This window comes from Amia ocellicauda, chromosome 7 (assembly GCF_036373705.1).
Source record: "Amia ocellicauda isolate fAmiCal2 chromosome 7, fAmiCal2.hap1, whole genome shotgun sequence".
Taxonomy (NCBI): domain Eukaryota; kingdom Metazoa; phylum Chordata; class Actinopteri; order Amiiformes; family Amiidae; genus Amia; species Amia ocellicauda.
Window position 1 is genome coordinate 14652497 of NC_089856.1, and position 23011 is coordinate 14675507.

The 23011-nt window shown below is 42.2% G+C and overlaps 1 protein-coding gene across 2 annotated transcripts in view; it reads left to right on the top strand.

Annotated features, from left to right (window-relative positions):
• Positions 1-23011, top strand: part of LOC136752920 (disco-interacting protein 2 homolog B-A) — a 53738-nt gene that overhangs the window by 981 nt on the left and 29746 nt on the right. For both annotated transcript variants that reach the window (XM_066708640.1, XM_066708641.1), the window contains exon 2: positions 20009-20080. In XM_066708640.1, the coding sequence (XP_066564737.1) occupies positions 20009-20080 (72 nt within the window). The remainder of the gene's footprint in view (positions 1-20008; positions 20081-23011) is intronic.

Genomic DNA, 23011 nt, shown 5'->3' on the forward strand with positions numbered 1-23011 from the left:
ATTCAGGTTAAGTGATCGTAATATTATAATTATGAATAATTACTGTTCGTTGCCATTGTTCTTATACAATATGTAGTTGGATATGATGGACAGATGTGTTATAGGCCCAGCTACTGTTGACTCCGGACACATGAAAGTGTTTAAAGTGTTGAGCTGCCTCCCTGACATCTATAGTGTCTCCAGTCGGCATTTCAACCTACATCTGGATTTCAGCTTTGCTCTGGCTATAACTGCGTGGGAAGTTATGCGCTTTTCTAGTGTCTTCTGTATCGTTTTGACTTTTTTGTTTTTCATGTTGTGTGAAGCGTTTATTTGAATTCATTTGGAACGTGTTTCATTCTAACTTCTCGACTGTAATGGTCATTCTGTAATAATAAGATGGAGAAAGTATGAATTACAAAACCTGACTAATGTATTAATAAGGTGTGCACTGCCCTTGTATACCCCCACGTGCTGGAGTCGGTGCGCCCTGAAGGTGTGTCGGCCGGTGAGCACAGGCCCCTCTCTCCCTCGGGTAGACGGACGGGCACCGCTTTGCCTTATCAGTGTGACCCCGGAGCACTGCCTTTGCATACACACGCAAGTCAAAGCACTCATTATTCCTCTGCCCCTCTCCGTGCCAGCCCCACGGGCGTGCCGGTGTGTGACGGTCGCAGTGCGCGGCTGCTGTTGTCCGGCCCTATGCAAATTCCTGTAGGTCGGATAATGCAAAGTTATGTAATAGGTTCCATTACAGCAAGAAGGGGACTTGTAGTGAACAGCCCCTTTGTTTATTTCTGTGCCAACCCACTAAGGACAGCAGCCCGTGGGTTGGGGGCCAATTTACAATACATGTGCCCATACTGTGTCCGCCGCCCCCCCCCCCTATATTCAGTTAATAATACAATACAAAATAAAATAAAAAAACAAATGTTGCACTGTTCCGTTGTATTACCTAACTCGGCTCCATGAGTCACAGTATGTAATCCGTGTGTCCGGGTGCAGAGGCATAGTTGGGGGAGGCAGGCAGGGAGTGAGTAATGCTCCACAGCTCTGGGCAATACTGGATACCTTATCGTGCTCTCATCAGCCCAGGCGGAAAGAGAGACAGGGAGAGGCAGAGATGGGAACAGGACTGAGCCGGGCCGTACAGCACCCGTCTCTCAAATTAATCCAAATTAAAAACTCTTCTTATTGGCCTGACAGGGGGACACTAGTGTCGCCAAAGCGCCCACACACAGCTCCAGTGCTGAGTCACAGTGCTGTACAGACAGTACATATACACCTAAATACAGATGTCATCTGCTAAACACAGAACTGTGTGGTTCTCCCCCACCCCTTCCCCTCTCTCCCTCCTTCCCTTTTCTCTGTTTATTCTGTGCTCAGTGTCACAGGTTTCCTTTTATGTGGTTATATGAATGTCAGACAGAGTTATTAGTCATTGTTGATCATTATTAGTCAGTTTTTTTGGGATGCTCTTGCATGTGCTTCCTGCAGGTATGAAGTGATTCATTTTATTCCAAATGATCACTGGATCCATCCAATGTATTTATCATTTGGCCATGTACTGATCAGACACCGTCAGCACCCCCCCTTAACTTTAGATGAAACACTGTCAGCACCCACCACCCACTGGCATTGATGAAATAAGGATGGCCCCCCTAAATCGGCCACCCTGTTGAAAATGTTCTGGACACGCCTCTGCTGCCAATAAATTGGTTCAATCTGTTATTCAGGCCATTGTGTGTGTGTGTGTGTGTGTGTGTGCCAGGCTGAGCTGTCAGCATGACAGTGTGATTGTGAGAGAGTTGTGTGTGAAGTGCGTGTGTAGGTGTTTGAATGTGTGCATGTTTGTGTGAGATTGTGTATTCTTATCAATTAATTCCTGTCACTCTGTGATAAAAAAAGTTTAAAGAACTGATGTAATTGGTTATATTGTACCTGCATTGGCAATACTGCTGTGCAAGTCATGCCAATAAAGCTTTGAATTTGAATTTGTTTGAGTGGCTGTGTAGATCCGTCTGTGTGTGTTTGGAAGTGTGTGAGTGCACCACTCTCTCAGCCCTTCCCTCTCCCTCTGTGCCTCTTTATTTCCCCTTCCCCTCTCTTTCTCTCTATCCCTCTTTCAATCTAGGTCAGGGAGCATAAGTGTAGAGAATCTCTGCTCTCTGTGAGCTGTAGAGCAGAGTTTCTCTCGCTCTCTCTCTCCCTGGGGATTCTCAGTGCAATGGAGTGGTGAGGCAGGTGGGTAGAGTGTACAGCCAGCCAGCCAGCCAGGGCCATCCTGTCAGTGTAACAGTGAGCAGCTCCGGTCAGCTCTCACAGGGCAGTGGGGAAGCTGGGGAGATTACCCAGCCTGCCCCAGTCTCTGCATTGCTGAAGCTGGGTCACGTGCACAAGCCCCCCCCCCCCCCTCTTTACTTCTCTCTCTCTCCCCCTATTCTGCTGCCTCTCTCTTTCTCTCCCTCTCTCTTCAGTCCCTAGTCTCTCTGCCTCCCTTGCTCCCGCTCTCTCTCTGCATTCATTGTTGGGGACAGGGTGTGTTCAGGGCTATCAGATTTCCTGCCAGTCAGTCAGCTGCACTTTTTAAAAAACCCAAACGCTGACATCATGGGGCGAGGGCCCCATAGAGAGTGTGAGGGTCTGAGTTAGAATACATTTGTGTGTGTGTGTGTGTGAATACATTGTGTTTGGGAGATAGTGACAGGCAGGAAGCTGACAGTGTTTGTACAGACCAGCTGAACCTGCAGATAGGGGGCTCCCTCCCTCCTTGCATCTCTCCCTCTCTTGGAGGCTTAAAACTTCCACCAAAAAAATACAATAATACATAGACGAATGAATAGAGTGTGGTGTAAAGTGTTGATCGCGCTCTGGACACAAACACAGCGAAAGGGGGAGTGCGGGAGACATAGATAGAGGCTGCGGGGGATTCCTGTGATCTACAGTGTGGTTCATTCACAAGTGGACAGAGGTGTGTGCAGGGGTGACACCAGGGTAGTTCTTTGGGTGGCGGGCACCCCCCCTAAAATCCATCCACCACTGAAATGAGAATACCCCCCCAATCAGATCCATCTCCGTGTCAACCCGTGCACCACAGGGGGACAGCACTTCGCTTTCAGTTATTTAAAACTGAAACAAATATTTTCCATTCTGCTGTTTCCAGCCAATCGCTGCAGCAGGAGTAGTCATTGGAATCACTCCAGTCCAGCCACTGTCACACTGACCCTCAGCAGGGAAACTTGGGTATAATAACCGATAAAACTCAAGTATCATTTAGAGATGGAAATATTTGTTTTATAAAGCCTGCATCATTATTGTATGCATTTACTTGTATGCCTTTATATCAGAATGTTTGTTGTGAAAAAAGACTGAAATGTTTTGTAGAATAGAAACATGCTGCGTGAAATCTCATCTTGTTACTTCTGCTTGTGTTTGTGGTTCTACATTTTGCATGGGATATTAAAAGGCTTCCAAGAGGCTGTGTACTAAATATATATGAGTAGACACATTCTGCGATTCTTAAGGATTACCATTAGAAGTGATGTCACAATGCAGTGACCCCAGCACATCTCACTGATGATGCTTGATATAACAATTTTAAAACCATGTATGGAGCCTAGCATGCTGTGACTGTGAATTGGCACAGAGAGTAGGGCTTGCTTGCTGTTATTTTGGAACTGCTTCACATCCAACCCCCCCCCCCCCCCAACTGTAGTACTGTATGCATTCGTGTGAGGCCTATTCATTCTTATCAACACATCATTCATAATCTTCCAACAGCTAATGATTGTCATATTTTTATATTGCATCTGTAAAAAACGCTGTATAAGTTATGATCTGTTCTGGACATGAAAACTGTCTGGACAAGATGATGCACATTAGTGCCACTGATGACGATTACAATAAACACACAAAGAAAAAGCATTTGACTGGTTACTTTTTCTACATCTGTCTGCTATTATGGTCAGTTATAACTGGCGACCCTCCCAATTACTAACTAATTATATGACCAATTAGAACAGCGCCTCTCAGACTTGGACAGAGTGTGCAGGAGGAATCAGTCTGTCTGTACTGACAAAAGATCGATGTGATAATAAGAGCAGGGTTTGCAATCCTTGAAAATGCTTGAATATTAAGGTGGTATTTTCAATATTATGAAAGTGCTGGAATTTTGTGAATATATATATATATATATATTTAAATGTGCTAATCACTGTCATAATAAATCGGCAATCTGATTAAATGAATTAACTGCAGTGGTTAGAGAGAGCCAGTTGATTGCTTTATGCTGCGGCCAATACGACTACTGTTTGATCTGTCGGTGTGTTTTGATGGGTTAGATCCCGTTAACACTTATTAGGCCGGCCCTGGGCCACCTCAAATTTAGTCCGGCTTTTTTTTTTTTTTTTTTTAGAGACCCTGTTCACATTTGCAAGTTTAGGAGGCTTAAGTGCGTTCACACATGCAGGTGAAAAGGGGGCCTAAACGAAATGCATGCCGGGAATTAAACAAATTTGCTCAAACAAACCAGTTATGCATGACGCTAGTGCCCCGTTTCCACTGGCGGACGCATCCGGCCCCCGACGCTTAAACGGGTGTTTCCACTGGCTAAGCGCCTGGACGCGTCTGTGTTTTGTGGACGGTTAAATATCTGAGGGGTGTACTACGAATGGAGTTTAACCTACTCAGATTTAACTCGGGGTTATCAAGGAAAGTCAGGGTTGACTAACTCTGATTGCCTAAACTGGTGTTAAACGGTACTACGACGGTGGTTAAGATGTTGGTTAGTTGACTCGGTGTAACAGAACTGGAGTTAGTGCGCGTTTGTGTGGAAGGGGGCGTGTTCGGCAGCGCAGACTGAGTTTGTGCACAATGGCTCTGTGCCCTATTGTCCCTGGAACAATGCACGCTGATAATGTCGGGATATGAGGGTTTAAAGAAAACTTAGCGGCTAAATTTAACACTGTGGCGGCCAACAAAGCCAGGGAGGCTTGTTGGCATCGCATTGCCGACACAGTAAATTCGTAAGAACAGTATTCTTGTCATATGTTCTCTATTTTGTCTTACGGATTCTTCTTTTATTTGTAATATGATTGAGATGTAAAGACACGTGAAATAGTATATCTAAATATGTGACAATAATTAGGATAATTCAATTATAGCCTACACATGGGCTACATCTCTGAAATTGACCCGTTACTCACTGTTAATGAATTAAGATCTACTCCCTAAAGCACCTAGGCTGTAGGGCTACCTGTATGAATTGAATGCTATTGTATTAAGAATAACTTAATTCTAACAATCATTTCAGCTGCAACCCCAGTTGAAAGCGCACCTGCAACAAGTGCGGATGAAATATAAAAATATTCCATCAAGTGGTGTGTATTAATAATACTCATCATTAATACACAGTACAGATGTGGTGTGTAGCCTACACTTATAATAGCTTATGCATGTGTTCACAGCAAACAGAAAAAAGGCAGAGATAGTGAAAACTGGAGGAGGGCATAATTCACCCATATTTTGGGAATCCACTCTTGGTTGTGGCTCACCACCTAATGTGTCTTTAATTGTCTTGAATATAAGTAGACGTTTTAAGGACAAAATAATGTAGGCTAGCCTACATGTCAGATCAAATACGATATGATCAAATACCTGAACACTGATGCTGTGAAATGACTTCCTATTCACATAATCCCCTCATGTTCTCCCAGGGAGCCCCTCACAACCCGTGCCCAGTGTCGATTAGGTCCCGACAAGACTGTGGGCAGAGAGAGGCGGTGCTTATATGGGGTAACACTGAGTTGAGCACGAACATGCCCTGCTCAGAGCAGTGTAGAGATGCGCGTATATTGCCATGACCGCAGACCTTGGGTAAAACTTACTCGCAAACTTACTCCTGAATTTACCTGGATAAGCCAGTTACCTCGCTTCGTAGTGCAGCCCTCTGGTGCTAGACGTGTCCGTAAGCGTCCGTCCGCCCACTGAGGAAATATCTCCGCTTCTGACAGCGAAGATGTGAGCTGGACTTTAGACAGACAGGGAAGAGATCAGATACATTGTGTCGGAAGATATAATCTCAAGTGCCGTGTGCGATCACGAAGAAATTACAGTTTTATTAGCAGCATGGAGTGAAATCCACATACAGAGACAATAACTGCTCACAGTTAATATCCGAGGGCATTAAAAACTTGGATTTCACAGGACCGGTGCAGTGCCGTGACTAGTTAAAAATAAATTGAAGGACAATAATAATCGGATCGTAGCAGCCGATGTTATTAATATTTTATGAATAACTGGCCGGTGTTTCAGGCTGTGTTTTGTGAATGGTGTGCAGGACAATCCGCAGACAATCATTATGAAGGCGAACACGATTAAGTTAATGTGTGCCAATTTACAAGTTAAATAAATGAAAAAATAAATACAGCAGATCTGGGTTTCCCTCTAAAACATTAAGGACTGGTTTATTAAATGCGTCCATAATCGCCATGACTGAAACGCGCACACTTTAGTTCAATTAACCTGCTATATTGTAGCTGGATGATTAATCGTGAAACTTGTGTATTTTGTTTCAACTGTAACTTACAGTCTGCTAAGTGAATTATAAATAATACGGCAAAAAGTATTGTTTGCAGTAGGGCTGTGCGATATGACGATATATATCGTATGACGATAGAAAAACGTCTATCGTTTTATATTATGCTATATCGTTTATATCGTGGTGTCGCAAATTGCAAATTTTACGGCAGTATTTTTCGTCATTAGGACGCTTTGCGTTCTTTCCGGTTCTTCCACACGTGCTGGATGCGGCAAGAAATGTGCATCAGAAACACAGACATGGAGGAGAGTGAACTGACACAGAATAACCAACATAACCAATAGATACTTTAGTCCACAAGCGCACACGTTGCGCCCCGCTCTCGTCGTCGGGCTAAACTCAATCTTCAAGCACACCCACCCCCGCTAATTTAGATTGATATCATTTGTATAAAATTAATAATAACGTTTGTTTGCATTTTAATACATTGGAAAGCAATGCAATAATTTTCTTTTTATTATGATGGTGAAGTACTACTATTATAACTATTTTGTATTAACATCGTGCTGTATTTGTAAGTAGAATCGAAACACGACAGTCAGAGAAGAAATGTCCCAAATCGCACACTTGTTCCCTCCTTCCATTCCCTTGCGGGGCGGAAGTACTACGGTGGCATCTTAAGGGCTGTCCCAAACCCTTAGGGAGCGAGTGAAGAGCCTAATCGAGCCGTTTGTGCCCTTCAATGCTCCCTTCAGCGTAGTGTAGAAAAGAGCGCACTTATGCGGAAGTGTTTTAGCGCTGAAGTCCCAGAACTCTTTGCGCTAAAGGCGGAGACACGTCAACTGGGATAATATACCAGCGGCGGGTGCATATACATGTAATACATGTTAGCTACACAGTTGTAGAAATTGTTAAATTATGTATCAAGGAAATAATACGTAGATAGATAAAATAAAATGATTATATAATCATGATTTAAATATACAATTAGAAAGTTAAACCATTTTGTTTGGAAACTATCATTTAATTAATTACTGAAGTAGTATCCTATAAAACTAGGCGGTGATATTAACGAACAGTGTATTTCAAAATTATTATTATTATTGTTATTATTATTACTACTACTACTATAATTAAATAGAGACAGATGACAAGAAAAGACTGCGTAGGTACTTTTTCAGTCAAATGCAAAGGCGCTGAATGCTGATGCTGAAGTGTTTCCAATTGATCGCTTTTAGCTTCACCCTACACCCTACACCCTCCTCACTGGGTGTCACTCTGTGACGTCAGCACAATGTCACGCAAAGTGTACACTTGTCGAAGGTTGTAGGGAGCAAGTGTGGGATTTGGGACGCAGCCCAAGTCTAGCAGATTTTAATGCGCCACTATAAACCCGGCTGTGCTAAATCTACCTGAATCTGTACCATTTTACAGCGCATGTGTTGCGTGATTACTATTACTTGTGTTATTGTTATGTGAGAGTAAATCATACTGTGTATATGTATATATGTGCTCTGAGGAAGATGAGTTGAAACGCGTAAGCATTATGATGTTCACTTTTTCTCTAATAAATAATTTTTGAGACATCGGTGAATATGGACTGTTTTTAGATGGGAGCTGCTGTACCATCCTAATATAATACGGATAATTGTTCTATATAAAATCCCTGGGATAAAGCACCCTGCATTTAAGATGTATTAAAACTATTGTAACGCCAGCTATTTTTAAACTTACGTATGTATGTATATTTTAATAAAAAAAAAATTATGTGATCCCCTGCTAATTTTTTACGTTTGCCCACTGACTAAGAAATGATCAGTCTATAAGTGAGAGACAGAATAACAACAGAAAAATCCAGAAAAACGCATTTCAATAAAGTTATACATTTATTTGCATGTTAATGAAGGAAATAAGTATTTGATCCCCTATCAATCAGCAAGATTTTTGGCTCCCAGGTCTCTTTTATACAGGTAACGAGCTGAGATTAGGAGCACTTTCTTAATGGGAGTGCTCCTACTCTCCGCTCGTTACCTGTATAAAGGACACCTGTCCACAGAAGCAATCAATCAATCAGATTCCAAACTCTCCACCATGGCCAAGACCAAAGAGCTGTCCAAGGATGTCAGGGACAAGATTGTAGACCTACACAAGGCTGGAATGGGCTACAAGACCATCGCCAAGCAGCTTGATGAGAAGGTGACAACAGTTGGTGCAATTATTCGCAAATGGAAGAAACACAAAATAACTGTCAGTCTCCCTCGGTCTGGGGCTCCATGGAAGATCTCACCTCGTGGAGTTTCAATGATCATGAGAACGGTGAGGAATCAGCCCAGAACTACATGGGAGGATCTTGTTCATGATCTCAATGCAGCTGGGACCATAGTCACCAAGAAAACAATTGGTAACACACTATGCCGTGAAGGACTGAAATCCTGCAGCGCCTGCAAGGTCCCCCTGCTCAAGAAAGCACATGTACAGGCCCGTCTGAAGTTTGCCAGTGAACATCTGAATGATTCAGAGGAGAACTGGGTGAAAGTGTTGTGGTCAGATGAGACCAAAATCAAGCTCTTTGGCATCAACTCAACTCGCCGTGTTTGGAGGAGGAATGACCCCAAGAACACCATCCCCACCGTCAAACATGGAGGTGGATACATTATGCTTTGGGGGGGGTTTTCTGCTAAGGGGACAGGACAACTGCACCGCATCAAAGGGACGATGGACGGGGCCATGTACCGTCAAATCTTGGGTGAGAACCTCCTTCCCTCAGCCATGGCATTGAAAATGGGTCGTGGATGGGTATTCCAGCATGACAATGACCCAAAACACACAGCCAAGGCAACAAAGGAGTGGCTCAAGAAGAAGCACATTAAGGTCCTGGAGTGGCCTAGCCAGTCTCCAGACCTTAATCCCATAGAAAATCTGTGGAGGGAGCTGAAGGTTCGAGTTGCCAAACGTCAGCCTTGAAACCTTAATGACTTGGAGAGGATCTGCAAAGAGGAGTGGGCCAAAATCCCTCCTGAGATGTGTGCAAACCTGGTGGCCAACTACAAGAAATGTCTGACCTCTGTGATTGCCAACAAGGGTTTTGCCACCAAGTACTAAGTCGAAGGGATCAAATACTTATTTCCCTCATTAACATGCAAATCAATGTATAACTTTTTTGAAATGCATTTTTCTGGATTTTTTTGTTGTTATTCTGTCTCTCACTGTTAAAATACACCTACCATTAAAATTATAGACTGATCATTTCTTTGTCAGTGGGCAAACGTACAAAATCAGCAGGGGATCAAATACTTTTTTCCCTCACTGTGTTTTTTTATTGAAGGATTAACGAAATACTTGTAGTTTGAATGTCTTTGGTCTTATTTTGTGGCTTGATTGGATAAAAACAATAAATATCGAGATATATATCGTGTATCGCCCAAACTTCTAAAAATATCGAGATATTATTTTAAAGTCATATTGCCCAGCCCTAGTTTGCAGTTACAAATCTGCAGAAAGAGTAATAAATTAAGGGAGTCAGGCTGTGCCGTTTAAAATACATATATACTAGCACAAATGATGACGATAATAATAACAATACATATTTGCTATTTAGTATTATTGTTGCACATGGAAACATATTGTTATGGGACGTGCTTGTCTGAACATAATGTTGTCTACACGTTTAGCTCTTCCTGATATCTCTTAATAGAAACGTGTATTTATTATCACAAACCAAACCCACAGTCGCTGCTCCTCCCATCAGAGGGGCGGATTCACAGCAGCCTGGTTTTGCAAAAAAAGCTCTGGGACTCCGGCACGGCATGGCACGACACGGACCCATGAGTCTGTGGAACCGAGACATAGGTCTGCTTACAGGTGTATGCCATTTATTTATAATCACAACTTATAGAACCGATCTATATATATATGACTTTTAAAATGACTTTTAAAAAATGAATTTTAACTGTTTTTAAAGATTTAGTTGATTTTAAAAGCACTAGTTGTTTGTTTTTTTTGGTTGTTATGGTTTTTTTTTATTTGTCAAATACATTGACTGTTTGGATTTTAATTTTAAATGCATCGGACTGTTTTGGTTTGTTTTTTATATATATTTTTTTTTTTATCGTTTTATTTGTTTTTTGCTTTGTCCGGTGCATTTTCAGTTATTTTCAATGTATTTGACCCTTTTGTTAGTTTGCAGTTTTGCTTTAATCACAAGTTTGTTCTATTGTTTTATGCACTTATTTATTTGAGTTCATGTATTCTGTTTACGTTAATCACTTAAGATTTTAAAATGTTTAAGTGATTTTAGAATATTGATTTTAACAAATTTTAAATCACGAGTATTAAAATTTGTTTTGAATGTTTTTATCTGTATTGTAAAATACTTTACCAAATAAAATAGTGTGTATGTGTATATATATATATATATATATATATATATATATACACTCACCTAAAGGATTATTAGGAACACCATACTAATACTGTGTTTGACCCCCTTTCGCCTTCAGAACTGCCTTAATTCTACGTGGCATTGATTCAACAAGGTGCTGAAAGCATTCTTTAGAAATGTTGGCCCATATTGATAGGATAGCATCTTGCAGTTGATGGAGATTTGTGGGATGCACATCCAGGGCACGAAGCTCCCGTTCCACCACATCCCAAAGATGCTCTATTGGGTTGAGATCTGGTGACTGTGGGGGCCAGTTTAGTACAGTGAACTCATTGTCATGTTCAAGAAACCAATTTGAAATGATTCGACCTTTGTGACATGGTGCATTATCCTGCTGGAAGTAGACATCAGAGGATGGGTACATGGTGGTCATAAAGGGATGGACATGGTCAGAAACAATGCTCAGGTAGGCCGTGGCATTTAAACGATGCCCAATTGGCACTAAGGGGCCTAAAGTGTGCCAAGAAAACATCCCCCACACCATTACACCACCACCACCAGCCTGCACAGTGGTAACAAGGCATGATGGATCCATGTTCTCATTCTGTTTTCGCCAAATTCTGACTCTACCATCTGAATGTCTCAACAGAAATCGAGACTCATCAGACCAGGCAACATTTTTCCAGTCTTCAACTGTCCAATTTTGGTGAGCTTGTTCAAATTGTAGCCTCTTTTTCCTATTTGTAGTGGAGATGAATGGTACCCGGTGGGGTCTTCTGCTGTTGTAGCCCATCCGCCTCAAGGTTGTACGTGTTGTGGCTTCACAAATGCTTTGCCGCATACCTCGGTTGTAACAAGTGGTTATTTCAGTCAAAGTTGCTCTTCTATCAGCTTGAATCAGTCGGCCCATTCTCCTCTGACCTCTAGCATCAACAAGGCATTTTCGCCCACAGGACTGCCGCATACTGGATGTTTTTCCCTTTTCACACCATTCTTTGTAAACCCTAGAAATGGTTGTGCGTGAAAATCCCAGTAACTGAGCAGATTGTGAAATACTCAGACCGGCCCGTCTGGCACCAACAACCATGCCACGCTCAAAATTGCTTAAATCACCTTTCTTTCCCATTCAGACATTCAGTTTGGAGTTCAGGAGATTGTCTTGACCAGGACCACACCCCTAAATGCATTGAAGCAACTGCCATGTGATTGGTTGGTTAGATAATTGCATTAATGAGAAATTGAACAGGTGTTCCTAATAATCCTTTAGGTGAGTGTATATATATATTATTCCTTGAAAGTAATCTTAACACTTTGCAGCCGAAGCTTTCTAATATAATTAAAACGTGCTGGTTCAATGGGGAATCGAATTAATATATTTCCATTTTCAAATGTCTATCTTAGGTTCTGCAAGTCTAAAAGTGCTGTTATACAATTCACCCAAAAGCAAAGCACATTTATTAGGACATCCACATTAAATCACAATAAATCGTATGCATTAGTTATCAATGAAAAATTGAGATTTATAACCTGAAAATGTGTATCACATACACACACACTGCATTTGTTGTCATTTTTAAAGTTTGAACTTTGCATTTTTATTTTCCTTTTAACTTGGTCGGGCGAGTGATTGATATGCATCGAAAGCAGCCTGAGACGCGTCTATAGTGATATCCTCAGCGCTGCGCACTTCTGCGGTTTCTGTTTTAACTTCATCTTCATTCACATTGTAAACAGCGCTTTCATTTCTGCATCGGCCCAGTTTTTACCTCTAACGCTGGCATTTGTGATTGTACTGCTCAGCTCAATATAATCGCATTTCGGATTGCATAGTAAACAGCTGGTGTGGTTTTAAAATTGATTTGAATGGAAACCTGCTTCGGTTAAATTTATATCGTTTTAATGCAAAATGTGGATAATTAATAAAGTTATGGTCCCTTTCACAATTTCACAATGCATTTTCCACGTGTAAAATGCATAGTTAAATTTCAGACTTCAATCATACTTAGTACAAGAACAAACAATAGCAAGTTTACCAGCTACACACTTTTATTTCAATCGACCGAGTAGTTTGAACTGTTTACATTATAACTCATTACTTAGCCTAGACTTTTATAATATATAAAAGATGTGAGCTAGTGAAATGTAACAGTACATTTAAGGCTATAGATCGATATGACATTCAAACAATATAATCTTCGTACCCGGGTTTACTCTGAGTGAGACGCGCAGTCTCTGGGGGCGGGGCTTGAGGTGCGTCACACGCTGACGCTTTCCACTCGGTCCAGGGCCCTGTGTCCACCAATGCGTTTTTTCCTGAGGTCGGCGTATTTTTCCAATTGTTTGCAATGGGGGCGTCTTTTTCACGCTGAGCGCTGAGCTCCGCGTTTTTTTCTGGTCGCCGAGAGTTGAAAAATGTTCAACTTTGAGTAAAACGCTGCGCTCGTCACTGTCACTTTTTGCCCAGCCGTCCAATCACAGCGGAGCAGGGGCGGGACAAATACCACACCGACCGTCCATCCTCCTTCTCTACCTTGTGCCGACATTGTACAGCCAGTATTTGTTAGCAACACAAACTATAGCTCTGGCCTTTGCTCTGGATGAAGGGAAGGCTGAAGCACGTAGAGAGAGGACGTACTGACGGTGTGCTATTTGTCCCTCCCCTCCTCCGCTGTGTTTTACCCAAAGCTGAACATTTTTCAACTCTCGGCGACCAGAAAAAGACGCTCAGCGCCGCGTCACGCTGCCAGCGTTTTAAAAACGCTGCTCCCATTGCAAACAATTGAGAAAACACGCCGACCTCAGGAAAAAACGCTTTGGTGGACACACGGCTAAGGCCGGGTCAAAAAGCGGTACTAGTTTTGACCTCTCTCATTGCCCAGGGCCGCCTTAAATCTTTGACCTCATTCATATATGAGTTAAGGCGGCCCTGGCCGGCCTAAATCTCAAATGGGAACGGGGTCTATTGCCATCAGCGCCCAACGTTGCAAATATGTCGGAATGCTGCCGTGGTTTGATAAAATTGAATATCAACTATGGTTAAAACAAGGTCCACGTTTGCGGACAGCATTGTAAGGTTTGCAAGAAAAATATTAAAGTTTTCACTATGTGAGAGTCTGCGCTGTCGAGTTATGCCAAAGGTAAACGGCAGGGAATTGTCCATAATTTCTAGACCTGAATGGCCACTGTAGGCACGTGTTTGATGGTTTGCTGACAGTTCCTCTTTCTGTGCGCATCCATGTGTCTGCATATTAGTGTCGTGTGTGTGAGTTCGCCACCGCGCTGTCCAGTGAGGTTTTATTTTGTCTTCAGTTGCTTAACTTTTCTTTGTGTATTATTAAGACTTAAAACATAGTGTATAGGTTTTCTACAAGTATATAATATAATAAATCTGCTTGTGTATTTTATTAATCAATGTAAATTAGACAAAATAAACCTATACAAGTAGAATACAACAGAATAAGCCTTTATTTTTCAGACATGCACAGCAGTAAGCACAACCGCAACCAAGAGACGGAATAATAAGAATAACTGTTGCATATGTGTATTCAATTGATCATTGTACACGAAATACAGTCAATAAACATTGATTTCATTAGAATTAAATTGCTAGAAAGATAGATCGATAGAATATGCTTTTTCAGACTAGCAAAGCAATAAGCATACCGGCAGAACAACCGCAACAAAACGAGAAAGACACTGATACTTTCGCAGCAGAGGAGTGTCATTCAGCACTGGCACAATGCAAAAACAAACTAAAAAGTTTCTAAAATTAGGTAATCGCTTAACCCTAGCAAAAACAAAATAATTTGTCCAGTACAAGGTATTTACTAATATATATATATATATATATATATATATATATTAGATAGATAGATAGGTTATATCCTTAACCTAGTAAACGGTGACGGTCTTTATGTTATGGAATCTCCCTCAGCTATAAATACTTTGCATTAGTATCTGCTGGTCTCTGCTTTTTATTTTTTTTTTTATATATATATATATATATATATATATATATATATATAAATAAATAAATGACATGTTGATGGTTTAGTATTCATATTCAATTATTATAATGTGTAATTCCATTAAAAAAAAAAGCAGAGACCAACAGATACTAATGCAAAGTATTTATAGAGGGAGGTTCCATAACATAAAGACCGTCACCGTTTACTAGGTTAAGGATATAGGAACTTATACTGTTTTGAAGTGAATAAACATGATGATGTTTTGACAGTAAGTGAGCATACTGAATATACATGGATTGACTCAATAGAACTTTATGTTATGCTCTATTTTACATTTGCTCGTTGAATGTACATGGAAGTTCAATAAATAAAAGTATTGATGTATTTTTTTACGTTTTGCATGTTTAAAACAATTGTCACTAAAGCTTTAATTCAAACTGAAGTTACTGTGTACTGGTGTTCACTAATTTTGACTGAGTGCAAGATTGATTTATATTGGTTTAATATCAACCTGATTTAAGCAAGGTAACCAAATAATGCCAAGTGTACATGAAGGCTCTCATGAAACATTTTTGGTGTAATAACATCTAATAGTGTGGTGAAATTATAATTTCATGTGCTTAGTTCAGTGCAGAAAATTGTGCATTTTAGGTTTAGTTTACCAAGGCTGCAAGGTTTACTAAATTGCCAGTACTAATGTGTGGAAGTAGGCGTGGGGTTAACAAGAGATGGCCTTTTTACACATTATTAATAAGCTTAGATTTGAGAGAGACTTTTATTTTCTTATATGGATAACACTGGCATTATTAAAGCAGTATTAATTTTCACTGATTAATTTTATATAGATATTATCCCATCTTTATTAAGGACTGAATCTGTGTGATTGTTCAGTGGACACCTTGCCTGTCATGTATAGCTGTATGAATTGTCCTCCTGGTTGTGCTTAGTGTTGGGTATTTTCTATTACCAGAGGAGAGTTTAGAGAGGAAGGAGGAAACATCAGAAAAGAGCCAGGCAGAGAGATGAGGGAGATAGAGAGAGGAAGACAATAGGTGAAAGAGAGAGAACTCCTGTAAGGGCACAGTTCATAAATATAGGCTAAGTGATACACAATAAGCCGTTGGACTTGTGACACCCAACATCAGAACCTGAACAAGGCACTGTTTGCTAACGTGAAACGTTTTTTATGTTGGTGTAACTTGGTGTTTACTGCCTTTTTGTTCAGGGCTCACTTGTGAAAGAGATGTAAATTTCAATGTGATTTCTCTGGTTAAATACAAAAAATTTGCCACTGTGTCATTATGCATTATAGTCCCTGACTCCCTGTGTGTCATGTCAGAGGAGTAATGACTGGAGCCAGTGACTTGACTAGAGTCATTGCACAAAACATGTATTATGCATATTATTTTCATAGTCTTTTTTTAATAAAATCAATTACACAAGTGTTTCCAGTATACCCCACCTCTTGGTTATCCTGTTGGTTTTTGTGTAAACCAGTGTGTTGTAAGCAAGCCGATACGTCACAAAATGTGACACAACTGGAGGTCTCAGCAAGTTTTACTGATCATTTCATGTTTGCACCTTTTTGGAATGGGGATAGGAAGCTTCCCACGAAACATTATGAACGACAAGTCAAGAATACCAACAGGGGCTGAATTCACTTTAAAGAACTACAGAGCAAACGGGGACGGAAGCTGGACGTCTGCACCCTGCGGCCCTGTGGTTCTGCAGTCAGCGAACATCTCTGAACAGCATTCGAGATCTCCTGTGTTTGAAGAACAAGCACCCAGACCTGCAAAAAAGTTAAATGTTGACATTCATTGTCGTGTAAAGTAATGCAGTCTGTATGACAGATTTGTAATATATTTTTCAGAGTAAAGTTGTCTCCCTGTGCAAATCTACAGCAGTCTCCTTGCCTCACAAGATGAGTATCAGTATGGTTCAGCTTTGTACCGAGCCTATGCTGTCAAGCTCAAATGATGTGTGTATGCATTAAATTCATAAGTTGATCAAAAACCAAATAAATTATTGTAAATAAATTTCCTTGTATTCTGCTCTAAAGTGGCAGTGGTAATGTTTCATGGTGTTCGTGTTGCTCACGATGCCCACTCTCTCTGCTCTTCGACAGTACGGTGCTGAAGTGTGATATTGTTTGCTCATCGATATCCAAAAGAATGTGCAAGTTCATCTTGACGTTAACAGGATTAACACAGCAGTGAAAACAAAGCACAGACGAGCGTGCTATTAGCGCACAATAAAGGCACTGTGTAGGCCACACACCGGAAAGGAAACTGCAGTATACTGTACATTTTTAGAGACCTGGTCCTGCCCCTAGCCTGTTGTGTGCATTTAGGAGTCAGACAGTTTGCAGTGAAAGTGCTTTGTGGGGCATTGCTGCACGTCTGTGTGTTGCACAGAACAGGAAATCACTTAACACACACAATGACACAGAAGACACTTGTTTTAACTTCCAAAGTGAGGCTCTGTGTGTGTATGTGTCCCTGGGCTCACTGTGTTCAGTGTCTGCAACCACACTGAGCCATGCACAGCCAGGGCGTGAGAGAATGCTCCCGCTGTTGTAAATGAAGTCATACTGAGACTGGGAGCTTCCCCCTGAGGGGGCAGTTCTGTGGAAACTAGTGCATCCTACTGTGGGCCAGCGCAGGGGGATCAAGTCACAGTGCTGCTCTCTAGCTTCCCCACCCTCCCAGAATGCACTGTGGGGGCAGTGTTTTGTGTTATGGGCCAGATTGGTCTTCTCCCTATTTAAGGGAGCGAGAGACTGAGAGAGTGAAAGAGACAAAGACATGCAGACAAATTGAGAGAGAGGGAGTGACCGAGAGAGAGCTATGCCAGGTGTTCGCAGGGGCAGGTGTAGTGTGGCACAGTGGGGTTTTAAACCGGTGCTGGACTGTACTGTGCTGCTCTGTGTTGTGTGTGGTGCAGTGCACTGTGCAGTAGAATTGTCTGCTGCAGTGCCATTTCCTGGGCTGCGCTGGGTTTGGGTGTGTTCATCTGCGTAAGGGTTACGCAGGTGTACCTGAGGCTGCACAGAAATCTGCAGAACCGACTCACTGGCTGGGAGGAATGACACAGAGAGAGAGAGAGAGAGAGAGCTGTGTGTATATATAATTTTGTGAGTTTTTGAGGTTTTCTGCGTTTCTGCGAGTGTGATTGTGTGCGTTACTCTGTGTCTTTGTGAGTGTGTTTTTTCTGCTCAGGTGCGTCTGATTGTGCTTGCCCCCCCAGGCTGCTGCTCCTCCCTCCTCGGCCCAAGCAGTTGGGCGGGCTGTGGGAATCGAGGGGGCAGGGAGTGCCAGTAAAACACCCTTCACACATACTCACTCACTAAGCCCTCCTCCATCATTCAGTAGATCTTAGGGCTGCTCTACCTGTTTTTTCATTCATTCCCTGGTGTTCAGTGTTACACGTGTGCACAGCTGTGCGCAGATCTGTGTTGTGTCAGGAGGGGAGGGGCTGTAGGGATAAATTATGTGTTTTAAGTAGCCTGTTCATCTGTTTTATTATAGGCTGTACTGCCCTTTGTGCCCAGATGTATAGACAGAGACTGGAGTCAGTCATTAGCTTATACATTCCAATTTACGATTTTCTCTCAACAGACTGATTAAACGCACATGCATCCTTGCACACATGCTACCTTGTACCATCTCGAACACGCACACTCTCTCTGTCCTGAGTGCAGTATTCTGGGATTGGCTCCAAATGTGGCCTGTGGATTCCTCGGCAATGTCACTGTAGAATATTCGGCAGGACCCTGTGGAACTCCCCCACTCCCAGCATTCTGTCAGTGTTTGGCAGGCCTGTCAGGGTGTGGCCAGATCAGATCCTGTCCAGCTATAGAGATATGCACTTCACGCACACACGCTCACTCAGTCACACACATTTATGCACACACGCTCACTCAGTCACACACATGCTCACTCAGTCTCTCTCTCTCACACACACACAGGGCCCTGATTCCTCCTGGCAGTGCCAGTGCGAGTCTGGTCCCCAGCACCACAGACAATCCTCTGTGGCCATTAACCAGTCACCCCTGGCAGGCCCTGTAATAGTCTGGCATTGTTGGCACAGGATGCCCAGGGTACCTTACTCTCTCACTCTTTCTCTCACACACGTACGAGGAGCAGCTATGCATTCCTCACTTTTAGCTGAGGAGAGAAACTGGAACTATAGCCGAAACTGGGTGAGAGGGTGAGGGTCACCGTTGATGTGGGGACAAAATGTGCAGTGTTGGCCTCTGTGCCCAGTGGAAGGGGCAGCTGTGTTCCCGCTGTGGAGCTGGGCATGGTACAGATGCTGAGCCAACGCTGTGCCCACAGTATCTGGTGTTCCGGCCACTACTGTGCCCGGGCCTGCTAGTGCCATGGCGATGGCAACTGTGACCTGTAGTGACCCCATTCTCACAATCCTCACTCTGCAGGGGCTGGACGGTGGGGAATGGGGGGTTGAGTGGCCTGTGAAATTAACTGCAATAGTCTGTGTGGGTTGTGGTGATTGGTTGCTCTAAGCCTGGCATAATGCAGAGAGAGAGAGAGAATAACGGGTAGAGCATGTGAGACAGTGGTGGGGGGTGAGGGGTAGGGGGTGAGAGACCATGAGAATGCAAGATGGAGAGAGAGTGTCATGAAAAAAGTGAGAGAGAGAGAGACAGACACGGAATGGGGGAGAGACAGACAATGGGAGAGAGAGAGGAGCTATTTCACACGCATGCAAAGACGGAGAGAATGGGAGAGAGGGAAAGAGAGAGACAGAGACAAAATGGGAGGGAGAGAGATAGGGAGAGAGAGAAAAGAGAGCCATTTCACACGCACGCACGCATGAGATGGACATGTGAACTCTGTCTGCAGAAGCTGTGCTCTGGTTCTCGTTCTCTGGTGTTTTTTGTGGTTTAGTTTTTGTTTGTCTTCTGTTTCCCCCTTTTTTGTTGTTGGCTCTGTGGGTGAAACCATCTTCATTCATTCAATTAAATATTGTGTAATAAGCTTGACTTATGCTGTTCTGCCTGGAGAAGGAATAGCTGTTTGAATGGCGTTAACACCGGGTGGGTACAGTGCGATTAGCCTGCAGGGAGGGGGTGCTGTGTTCCCTGTGCTGACCCACGCTTTTCCTCTCGTGCTGCAGGTGACATCACACAGAAGGGCTACGAGAAGAAGAGAGCCAAGCTGCTCGCCCCCTACATCCCCCAGACTGCAGGTGAGGCTCCGTCTGCCCATCTCGCTCTGTCAGTCTGCTGCATCACTCAATGTAATCCATAATTCCTTGCCTATTGGAAGCCTCAGCTTTATTGCACCCATCAGTAAATGCAATCAGGTTACAGTGTGGATCGCAGATGGCTTTTCGAGGAAGCAGAGGAGCGGTAGCAGTGCTTATAAAATCACAATCTCTCAGAGGTGACGCATAAATCATACTTACCCCATCACTTCAGAGTTTAGTTTTTGCTTCGAGACGATCAACGTTTCTGTAGATTGATTTTGACAAAGTACGGTATATTACAAACATCCCCAAAATGCAAAACATCTGTTGTTTTCTTCACTGTCAAAGATACCAACCAAGTACAGGCTCAGGGTGACCACACGCAGGCAGACCTGGCTGCCCAGAGAGAACAGGCTCTGTGGACACTGTATCAAAATTAAACTCATTCAGCGTTTACACACAGCACAGATGCATTGTAAAAACAAAACAAGAAACGTGAGAACACATGTAGACAAGCAGAAACGAAAATACAACTATACGAATATGCAAAGATAACTCAGCCTTTTATTTTTATTTATTTGTATTTATGCATTAAGATATTTAAATCGATTCGCTATTTCAGACACTTTTACTGTATTGAATAAAATACAAGATAGAGTTAACATGCATTCGTCACCGCGCATATAGTTCATTTTGAATATAATTTGTATGAGTGGATACATTTTCATTCATTTTGTAGCGTATTTTTAATTTTATTCTTATTTAAAAAAACAATGACTGTAGGCTAGCCTATTGATTATGGATGCAGCTGTATTGGGGGGTGTTTGCGGTCGTGTCAGATCAATAAACTGTCGGACGATCTCAGGTGATGTTAATGGTTTGATGGGAAATTATTCTTATTGATGAAGTCTGGGATGATGGTCCCAAATCACTGTTTCATTGTCCCTGTTGCCAGACACGCAGCAATGCTCTTATGTTTTGAAAGTTGCCCTGGATAAGGGCGTCTGCTAACAAATACATAAATACTACTACTAATAATAATATTTATTGTCAGCACTCTGCTGGCGTGTGATCGCTCGCAAAGCGCATCACTGTAACAGCGCTTATTGTGTATTTGATCTTCTCTTACTGTAAAATGTATGTTTTCTGTAATTCGCCCTGTGCTAATAAAATGAATTTATTCATAAATTATTAATCATGCGCAAACCAACCCGGGACACATGACTCGTAGGGGCGCTGGATTCGGCGTCACACTTCTGCCAGTGGCGGAAGAAGCTGCCCGTAAGGACCAGTTCATGACCAGTTCATTAACAAACAACATTTCTATCCAATCTATATCGTCGCATTAACTCTCATCATCATAATATCGATGTAACACGTCTTTCCTTTCACGGAAGGTGAGCTCAGTCGTCTCTCATTGCTGTAATTTGCCAACTCCTAACTAGTTATTGACCTGGTGAGCCCATATTGTTACTAAAGTGTCTCTCTCCTCGACAGACCGCTGTTTGCTGCTGATTTCACTCATTTTTAATCAAAACTCTCCTCATTGCTCGCGTCTCTGCTAGCATTTTAAATATTTAATAACAGGTGTGACAAACTGTCCCGTTCACACAACAGTTTACAACCAATGTCAATTTCTTTTTTTGTTCTCACAATAGCTGTGAACATCACCTGTAACCAGTGACTGTGACTAAATATCAAACACTGTACTATTAAATATTATGTATGATTTCCAAACAAGTGTCGGGACAAACACAGAAAGTGAGGGGAGCATCCCAATTCATAGTTTCTACGCCACAGTTTAAAATAGGCTGGCTTTATAGCAAGTGTTGGTGTCGGTAGCCAAGTGAGCAGCAATACAGCAGACCCAAAATTACTTGGAAGGGGACATTTAATTATTTAATTAATCCGCTATTATTGTATGTTGTTAAAGAAAACGAAAAGCGTTAAAATATAACGTAATATTATTAACTTTCCTCTGTATCTTCTGTTGGCAGTGGCACTGGTTGACCGTTGAAATTTAAAATGTCCTTGCGAGACCAGTTTTAACCCAACTGGGTGCATTATTATAGAAACAACGTAATAAATGATAGGAATAACCCAACAGAATGACCCAATATGTTTAACCCAGCTATTGGGTAAAATAAATAACCCTAAGTTTTTTGGAGTGTAGTGGAAACCCCCCGGCACGGCACGGCCACGCTGAGGTGCAGCTAAAACGTTGCTAGTGGAAACGGGGTATTTTATATTCGTCCACAAAAACATTTACTGGGTATTGTCTTCATAGCAATAGTTAACAATGATTGTAATGTTTGTTGCAACTTCAGCATAGATTATTGTGATGTTCATTGCAACTTCAGCATTCTTACCTTCGAGAAATCAGTCTCTCGTCTAAGCCAGGCATATCTCTGCTTTCCCTTTTCCCACGTCTCTCTCACAAATTCGGCATACAGTGTCGATTAGCTATTTACTTGTGAGCTATAACCAATCCGATCACACTGCGGGCAGGACATTGAGCCGGACTAGATGCAGAAACTTTTCTGAGGAATGCGATCTGGGCTGTGCGATATGACGATATATATCGTGTGATGATAGAAAAACATCTATCATTTCATTTTATGCTCAATATTACGGCAATATTTTTCGTTATTTGGACGATGGTTTGCGTTCTTCCCGGTTCTTCCACACGTGCTGAATACAGGCAAGAAATGTGTTTTCAGAAACACAGACAGACATGGAGGAGAGTGAACTTGACACAGAATAACCAAAAGATACTTTAATGCACAAGCGCACACGTTGTTCCCCGCTCTCGTCGCCCGGCTAAACTCGATCTGCAAGCACCCCAGACAATACGCGATCGCACCCCCCACCCACACTAATTTAGATTAAAATTAAAATTAAAGAATAATAAAGTTTGTTTGCATTTTAATA